The 9,658-nt window shown below is 43.5% G+C and overlaps 1 protein-coding gene across 1 annotated transcript; it reads right to left on the reverse strand.

Moving 5' to 3' along the window:
* Nucleotides 1-353: 353 nt before the first annotated feature.
* sbk3 (SH3 domain binding kinase family, member 3) lies at nucleotides 354-5,861 on the reverse strand. Its single transcript, XM_053432947.1, has 4 exons — nucleotides 5,550-5,861; nucleotides 3,292-3,439; nucleotides 2,582-2,784; nucleotides 354-1,495 (listed from the first exon to the last, which is right to left on the reverse strand). Exons 1-4 carry the CDS (start codon nucleotides 5,553-5,555, stop codon nucleotides 713-715), a joined length of 1,140 nt encoding a protein of 379 aa, XP_053288922.1. The 5' UTR covers nucleotides 5,556-5,861; the 3' UTR covers nucleotides 354-712.
* Between the last annotated feature and the right edge of the window lie 3,797 nt (nucleotides 5,862-9,658).

A 9,658-nucleotide genomic window follows, 5' to 3' on the forward strand; every position in this document is an offset into this window, starting at 1 on the left:
ATTTTATCTGGTGTTTATCTCCTATTTGATTATTATTAATATTGTGTTTTTTGTTGATTTCTTAGTTGTTAAAGTTACATGTGCATTTTAGATCAAGTGAATAGCACAAATCCTACATATAACCTTTAGAGGCTCAATTTCTTGGTACATTTAAATACTGTATCTTCTGATCCCTGTATCAGTACTACTATTGTTTTCCATCAGTAATAACAAACAAAGTCTTTTACATTGTCGTACTTTTTCCAATTCTTTTGTGTGTAATGAAACAGGTTTGTAGTTTTGTGTTCAATGAATAAAACCTACTAGACTTATTAACTAATTTGTAAATGTGTTAATGTCACAAGAGGCTAATGTTAAGTTAATGTAACTTTATTCAGTTCAACAATATCAAAACAGATTCTATAGATAATAATATACATCTCAGAGTTTCATCTATGATTTATAGACTCATTAGGACACACACTAATACAGACACACACTAATACAGACACAAACACACACACACACACACACACACACACACACACACTCACACACACAGACACTGGAATATACACAACGAATAAAGTTGTAACTAGAAAATATTTATAAAAATATGAAAAATACAGAACCCTATCATGTACAAATTCAACTGGAGTAAAATGCATATTTACACACAGAAGTACTCATAGTAAGAAATGTGACATTCATTATACATGTGTCTTCATAAAGTTTATCTCTCCCCTCTTCCCTCCCGCAGCAGTTCTTCCTCCACTCCACCGGCCTCTCGGATCCTCCTGGCCTCCCTCTCTGCCTCCTCTGCTTTGCTCCTCTCCCTCCTCTCTGTCTCTTTCAGCCACGGCCCTCCCAGGTAGCTCAGGATCTCCTCCGGGCTGCCCCGCTGTTTGGGCTCGGGGTGGAGCAGCTCCTTGAAAAGAGTCATCACAAGTGGACTGAGGCCCCCAAACTGTGACGGAGGAGGGTTGTCTCTTTGGTTTTTCTCCATGATGCTGTAACTGTCTTTTTCCTCCTCGCCCCTCCACCCGACGTCTCTGATCTCCTTATTTTCCGCCTCACGGACAAACCACTCCTTGTACCTGCGGTAGCCACGGTCATCGTGGGTGCTCTCCTCCCAGGGGAAGCAGCCGGTTAAGAGGCAGTAGACGAGGATGCCGAGGGCCCAGCTGTCGATGCAGGGCTCCACTGTTACCCAAATGTCCTCCATCTCGTCCTCGGTCCCTTCGCTCAGCCGCCTCTCCATCTCCTTCTCGGCCTCTTTACCTGGCTCCACCTCGGGAGTGCAGAAGGGCGAGTCGTACCAGACAGCTCGGACCGTGGTCCCGATGGCCCGGGCCAGGCCGAAGTCGCCCAGCTTGACCCAGCGACAGGAACTGTCACACAGAAAGATGTTCTCGGGTTTGATGTCCCGGTGGACGAAGCCCAGGGAGTGGAGGTGTGTGACAGCACCGCTCAGCTGGGCCATCACCCTCTGGACACACTCCTCATCCACTCCGAGCTAAAACAGAGAGAGTCTGGATCAGCCGAGGACACAAACATGCTTTTCATCACTCAGTACAACTTGGTGGAGTCTGGTTCGGACACTTCATCGTTAGCACAAAGACAAATCAACTGTGCGTCACCAAACTTGTTGGTGATGCTTATTTCCCATGCTCCCTCTTCAGTCAGTGAGACCAGGGTGCCCTTACTCTTATCACTGCTCTATTATGTTACTGGCAGGGACACAAACGCAAGAGAGGGCCGAGCTGGAAACTGTTATCAAGCACGTCTCAGGTTTTTGCTGACGGAAACGAAAGCTCAAAACGACTGGATCAGCAGTTACAGTTTCCATGAACATTCTGTCGATGAAAGCCAAACTGAAGACGCAGCCTCAGGCGCCCGCGGCTCCATATCTGGTCTGTCAGACTACAACCTGGACGTCTATGTTACTTATGTCTTTGGCTGACTTTTTATTTCCAAAGGGAACATTTCGGGGAAGGAATCGTTTTGTTTTTAAAAGTACATGTGTTCAACGTTAGGGGATATTTGTGGTTTTTGGTTAAAGGATGATTACGTAAACAGCTTCTTTCTCCAAAAAACAGCTGGACTTTCCGATATTTCAGTGCTGTGATGTAACACTTGAAAAGATGTCACATGCTTTAGAGGCCACAGGAGGATGTTGTCTTTACGTAACTTTATGACCTAACTTCATTGTAAATGGTCACATTAATGAAGTGTTTTCTATCATGTTTATGTATAAGTTATGAGTCAAGTTATTTGATATAATAAATAACATTTAATCGATGTAAAAATATATGTTATTGAAATAAAGTCACATTTTTGGTCTTAATTATTTTTTTGAGGGTATTGTTGGAAAACTAAATGAAGTTCTCATTGAACATTTTGCTGAAACAGAAAATGTGAGTGGCAGCAGGATCTAAATGTAAACTTCCAGGAGACAATGCTGCAACACAACCTACGTTAACACAACGTAACATTATTCAATCTTTTCAATTCGCTGAAACTCAAGGAAATATCCTCTATGACCTCATCACACAGGGAATCAACCACTCATTTCACGCCACTAACCAGCAGCTTAACTGACCTCTGACACGATCACACTGTAGAGGTCACCGTACAGCCCAGCCTGCTGAGCAAACACGTAGTAGGTCGGCGTGGAGAAGAAGATCCCAAGGGCCCGGGTCAGAGAAGGATGGGTGCAGTAGGAGAGCGACAGGTTGTATTCACGCAGGAAAGAGTAGAGGGAGGTGGACTGACGAGGGAAGAACTTCAGAGCCATAGGAGTTCCTGAGAGGAGGGAAGAAGAACAAGATGTGGTGAGTGACAGAATATCGAATCAGCTTGAGTCAACGGAAAGGAAATAAAAAAGAAAAGCTGTCATCGCTAGAGGAATGTGAGCGTTGTCCATCATTGACACTGTGAGCAAATATAACTTCCCCTTTGGGAAAGCCTCTTTCACAGCTATACCCCAGTCGCAGCAACCCTATCCCGGAGAATGTACTAAAGCCCTTCATTACAGCCACAGGAGTGTAAAAGGTTAAGAGAACACCATCAAAAGACAGATCTGTCCTCACATTTCTGCTGCGCTGAGCCCACCCAACACTGCACTTAGAAAGAAACATGAGCTAAGTGGAGTTTTGAAATGTCTCTTATTAAGGCCGTGTGAGCTGAGGGGTCGTAATCAAGGAATCATCATCGGGAGGTTTGAAAGGAAACCTCTCCACATGCTCACAGGCTCCAGACGTAGAAAGAGTTTAACCTGTCACGACCTTTGACCTGGACTCTTGCACTGACCTCTCTTTTTGTGTACCGCCAAAATGACCTTTCCATAGGATCCCTCTCCCAGGAGCTTGACCACCTTGTAGTGTTCAGAGACTTTCAGACTGGTAACGGACTGCGCCGACAGGAAGCAAAGTTCATCAAGCTCCTGAGCTGCTGCACTCTGAGGAGCAAACACACACACACACATTCATAGTCAGTGTCTACACAAGATGGTTGGTTGAGTGGCGTCAGGAGAAAGACGATCCACAGCTCGAGCGACATGTGTTGACGTTATGATCGATACCTTCACAGAATGAATCTGAATCCGAGGCTCCACTTACTGACTTGTTATCTGAACCTGCACCATGGCTCATTGCCTAATGAGAAGCTTTCAACAAAATATTTCATGTGTCTCATTAGTTGGAATAGTGATCTGCAACAAACTCTCATGAGGCTCTGGGGGATGTCATTGTCTTCTGAAAGCTCAATAATTTGTGCCAACATAGAATAAAATGATCTGTCTCAACCTGCATTTAGCAGGAATTCGTGGAACATCCTGAGTGATGTCATCACCTGATCTCCGTTTTCCTATGAACAGGACAAACCTCAGATCTCAACACGACGCCGAAGTGTGTGATGAGAACATTTGGTGCTGTCATTCATTCTTCAACGTCAATGTCTGTTTTGCGAAATCACATCCATGAAGACTCGCTTTGAAGTATATCCCCCCCCCCCCCCCCCACCCCTCCACATGCCCCTGCAAATTAAGAAGGGTGTAAACAGTCACGACAGGCGGCTTTACGCAAAAACCTAAAGCAATCTGCAGGAGGATGATATATTTTTACTTTTGACCTTACACGGTTGCATAACTGAGCTTAATTAGATTACCTCTGTAAGGCTCTTGCAAACAATTGTGACACCTCTTATCATTCCACCAATCAAATAATGGATGATAAACGTGGCTATGGTCATCAACATTTTTTCCTATGGCGTACAAGTTACTTTAAATCATTTCTTTCGCGAACCATTCGACTGATGCCGCGCCAGAGGTGTGGATGAATGGATGTCAGTTAAGAGTTGTCGCTTGATAAACCGATGGATCTGATGTGCGGCCCATAAATAAGACGACAGGTTTCAGCCGGTCTGAGACGGCTGCACGGCACAGATCTGACAAGACGGCTCTATCTGAAACACAGCTCCTTCAAAATCCACGGTGAATGAAGTGATGCTGCAGGTGCAACAATACGCTCTAGTTTTTATTTTAATCTGCAAAAGTGTAATTTTACAATCTGCAGATGAACTGAAACTAAAGCTGAAGACATGAAATGATATGAATTAACTAATCGGATACATTCATGATCATTTACTTTATAACATTTCATACAAACTACTACAGTGAAAAGTGTCTATAATGTAAATACTCTTTTTGTGTCTTTTATTCTATTGCCTCTTTGATTTGATATTCACCTCATTCTGACCTGCCTGCTGCTGTAACAACTGAATTTCCCTGGTGTGTGGATCAGTAAAGATGTGTGTTTTCTTATCTTATAATGATACACTAGACTAAAAACCAGATATAAACGATGGAATAGAGATATGTTGTGTGTTTTATTTCAGAGCACAGAGTGAAAATGCTGAATTTAAATCTTGGCTTGTGGTTATCATATCACTACATTCTCCAGCTGCCATTCATTCCATATGAATATCATATATTACATTTTGCACATTTCCCGCAGCTGGAGTTTTGATATAGGTCACAGTTTAGGTTTGATTCAGTTGCTCTAACTCATAAATCATGACCCACGCACCTCAAACATTTGCTGCACGCGGAGCATCCTGACATTTGTCCTGTCCTTGCCAGATGAGATGATTATTAATTAAACCCAATTGGCCCTTGGCGTGAAGCTGGAGCGATGTGAGATTTCAAGAAGCAGCTAACTTCATTAACAAATTTGAAGTCTGGTAGAAGTGCTAGAAGTTTACAAGCTGATAATCCTCTCAACGCGTTGTGGGTCAAACCTCGTCAGACTCAGGGAAATGCAGTAAAAAGACATGAATTCATATTTGCCATTCCTGCATGTCATCACATCGTACAGCTGCAAAAACACTATGGTAATAGTAGATATGAAACCCACTAGCATTCGTATTTACGGACTGATTGTTGCATTTGCGTGTTTTGGATCAGTTGCTTTTGTGTGTTTGTTTTCTGCAGCAGGATGTGACACTTTTAGAACATTTTGAATATGACTTGTCATGCAGCAGGTGCATGTTAAGATTTGCACAATACTCACTGTCATTTTCTGGTCAGCTGGTTGATCTCTGGTCACTTTGTCTTGTCTCTTTTCAGCATATAAGGAAACTTTAACTCCTAGGTGGCTGCTGTCAGTGTCACTAGTGGCCGGTTTGTGCCGGGGCTCTACTGTGTGTCCTTGAGTTCAAAGATAACGAGAGAAACCCTGTTGATGTTGTGTTGCCTTTGCTCCGAGGGTCCATGCAGCAGCAGTGCAGCTTTATAGAGGAGGGTCATTAATGTTTGCTGCAGACCTGGATATTGACTGTGTGCTTCTCCCCAAGAGACACACACTCAACTCTCCCTCCCTCTCTCCCTCTCTCCCTCCCTCTCTCCCTCTCTCTCTCCCTATCTCTCTCTCTCTCCCTCTCTTTTCCTACTCTTGTGCCAACTCCCTCTTACAGCCTCTCGCCTGCGTGCTATGCTGGCAAATACGCGTGAACCAGCTACAAGGTATTTCACCCCCACGGACCACCCCCTCCACACCACCACCACTGCCTCACCCCCATCCACTCCCTGTGTGCTCCATCACCTCCCCCTCTCTCCCCTCTCTCCCCTCTCTCCCCTCTCTCACCATCTTCCAGTCTGTCAGAAATCCTGACCACATTAACCCGTCACTCCTCTGCCTCCCCCTACTCTCCTCAGCTGTCACTCACTTGGTGCCTACGTACACCCCCCAGGCACACCTCTCCTCCTCCCTCTTCTCTTTCCATTTCTCTCTCTCTCCCACTCTCTCTCTTTTCTCACCCTCAACCCCTCTGTCTAGTCAGTGAAATGTCCCCACGGTGAGGGATTCCTCATCTGATCAACAGGTATGCAGGAATGATTGGAATAGCCCCACAAGCTGCATCTGTGATCCCTGAATCTTGCTGGGATTACAGGGACGTGAGCCACATGAAACGTTATATTATCCAGCATCACTCTGTCTCTTGTTTTACTGTGTGTCCTTCATTCTTGTCTCAATGTGCCGGGGACAGGATGATACGGTTTGAAACTCACAGGGGTTGAAAATAACAAAGTACATTTGATTTGTCACTGTACTTTGCATTCTTTATCTATCTCAGGGGTGTCCAAACCACGGCCCGCGAGCCAACTGCGGCCCGCCATTCATTTTTAATTGGCCCGCATCAATGTCTTAAAATTAGCATTAAAAAATATATATATAATAAAAAAAATCGGGGTTGATGCACTTAAGGCTGGCGCATGCTTCTGTGTTTTCAGAGACCTGCAAGAAGGGGTAGGCAAGCACGCAAGACCCCCTTGCATGCTTGCGTGCGTTGCCCAATTTTGTAACTATACGACAAAGCTACGCAAGCCTCACGCAGCCCGCAAGGCTGTGATTGGTCTGCTAACTACATCCTTTCCGGAGTCACATTTCTGGTTTCATGCCTCACACGCGCAACCCTTGGATAACCATAAATTAAAACGAGTCCATCGACACAACTGTGTGAAAAGCTGCAGCCGCAGTTGCAGAACCATGCGCCGGCCTTTATTGTTAGTCGCTTTGGATAAAAGCGTCAGCTAAATTAAATGTTATGTAATATAATGGACTATGGCCCACTGTATTGCACTTCTCAGCCCTGAGTTGCCAGCTGTCCATCAGAACGCCGCCAAGTCCCTCAGAACGCCACCAAGCAGCCACGCCCCCAAACCCTGAGCGACGCGGTTGAGTCGCACTGTCAACAGTCTGATCCAGGGCAGGGGGGCGTGGCGGCGTGAGTGGCCCAGTCCTTCGTACTATTTTCTATATGTGGCCCTCGGGACAAAACGTTTGGACACCCCTGATCTATCTGTACTAAAATAGATTTATGTCCAGGTACTTTTCACTTTGAAGCCACAACATATATCAACAAATATCTGAGCTTTCTCGTCCTTTACATTTTACAGTCAATGTATTGTGTTACATGATCATATTCTTTGTTATTGTTTTTAAATTAATCAGTTATTAGAAGGGGATTGATCCACAGATCAGATCAGAGCAGTTTCATTAGAACCCATTTCCTGCAGCAGCAGCATCACTGGTGAAGAAACTACTGACATGGATTCAGAAAAGGCCTTGAAGAGACTTGGCCGAAATAATGAAGTACCTGTTGCATTCGGAGAAAGGCTACACTTTACAACTAAATGTTATACGTTAAGTTCATTTAAAATAAAGTAGTTACTTTTCTCCGGGAGAAAAGTTAATGTGGCACTTTTACTTTGGTGCTTTATGTCTATTTATTTGTACATTAACTTATGTAAAAAATGGGAGTACTTCCTCCATCACTGGAAATATTGCTTTTATAACCCATTTCTTCCTCATTACACTTTTAAGTCTCTTCATTGTGAGTTGAAGAACATTGAAAGTTTTCGTCTCCTTTTTATCTTCCTGCTCATCTTACTCTAGCTTTCTCTAGTTCATGAAATCACCCTGTATCTCTTTCCATGTGCATAATATTGCCTCGCGCCGCACAGGGACATGGCTAACAGCTGAAACCCGGCCTCACAAACAGCTTTATTCTGTGCTTCGCTGTCTACATGCCAGCTCTGTGTGCTACTTATCACCAGCTGTGGGTCAGGCCACTTTTCCACCTCCCACAGCTTTGACGCTCTCCTCTTTCTCTCCGCTCAGATAGATTTCCCCTGGTACTACATACTACAGGACTATTATTGCGACCGTTCTGATGGCTGTGCGTTATGTAACACAAACACTGGCTGCTATCACAACGGCCGCTCGCCTCTTAGGTTACCGCCAGTGCTGTGCTGCGGCTTTCAATGACAAATATGTATTTCCATGTTTGTGCTTGCACCATAGGATCCTGTGGCCCCTGCTGTGACAACCACTCCACCACCAAAACATCACTTTCAACACTTTATGCGAGTCAATGCCAAGAGAGACTCACTTTCATTCACAAATACTGCACATAGGAAGAACACATGCACAAATGTACACACTATGCAGACGTTAAACCTGAAGCTGATGTACACAAATTCTAAGCAGCTCATCTTAGCTGACAGTTATAAGATGTATGCTTTTACTAATTTGTTACTCTTCTGTATTTTGGGGCGGTTCTCTCTTCTAAAAAAAGGAAATCGTCTCAGCTAACACAACAGATGGTTTTCTCGTTCCATCTCCCTTCGGCTGTATTTTTTAAACCAACACAATTTTAACTGGGAGAGGACGACAAGACTACTTTCTTCTCTCTCTTAAAAAAAGACACATAGAGATTCATGTGGTTTTCATTGGCTAAATGTATTATCGCTGGGGTTGCACAGGTCACATCAAGTTTCAGTGTCCTTGTACGAGCTGTGAGAATGATTCAATGAAAATATTCACACAGTGTGAGATATGTTGAACTGATATTTTCTTGTATGTTGAATCAAGGGTAACTGGACTCGGTTGTTGATCATCTGGCAGATGAAAGTTGAAACGTGCTCAAGTATCCACAACTGAGTCCACTTGCCATTGATCCAACTATTCTTGGGTAACCATGACCTGGATGAATATTCACGAGGTTTCTTAATCATTTCACAACAGCTTCCACGTAGAGTCTAGGATTCAATGTGAAGAGCGACCACGACTTCAACCAACAATCTTTATTTCTCAGCGACAGCAATATAATGCAAATGTGCGGTGTTTTTATTTCGTTCTTTGAATCTTTCCAGGCTTTATAGCTTTTATGGTTTTTATTTGCATTGGTGTTCTTTTTTATTTAAAATTCTCTTTTTCTTTTTGGTCCTATTCCTTTTAATTGCATTCACTGCTCATTATTGCTTCTTATTGCATTTACTTCTTACTGTTTTCCTGTGTATCCTGTGACTGACAATTGTTATTATGATGATGATGATGATGATTGTTATTATTATTGTTATTATAATTAATAATACAAATTGTAGTAGTAGTAGTATCATCATATGTCACAAAAAATAACCATTCCACTACATAGAAGAAAATTGGGACACAAACATCAAACAGGCTCCTGATGTCTCAGACTAACCTCTCTGACAGATTAGGGGTAGAGGGCATAGAGGGGATGCTGAGTGAAGTTTCTCTGTGACACAACAATGCAACAACACCTGCCAAAATAGCTTTTATGCTCGTTAGGATTGCCTTGTTCTCCTTTTTATCTG

Source organism: Pleuronectes platessa, chromosome 10 (assembly GCF_947347685.1).
Source record: "Pleuronectes platessa chromosome 10, fPlePla1.1, whole genome shotgun sequence".
Taxonomy (NCBI): domain Eukaryota; kingdom Metazoa; phylum Chordata; class Actinopteri; order Pleuronectiformes; family Pleuronectidae; genus Pleuronectes; species Pleuronectes platessa.

Bases quoted from the DNA above. Each gene is read 5' to 3' on its own strand.
- sbk3 (XM_053432947.1), bottom strand. The intron at 2,785-3,291 runs GTCAGTGCAAGA...CCCTCCTCTCAG, and splicing joins GGCGGTACACAAAAAGAGAG to GAACTCCTATGGCTCTGAAG. The intron at 1,496-2,581 runs GTCAGTTAAGCT...TCTCTGTTTTAG, and splicing joins ACAGTGTGATCGTGTCAGAG to CTCGGAGTGGATGAGGAGTG.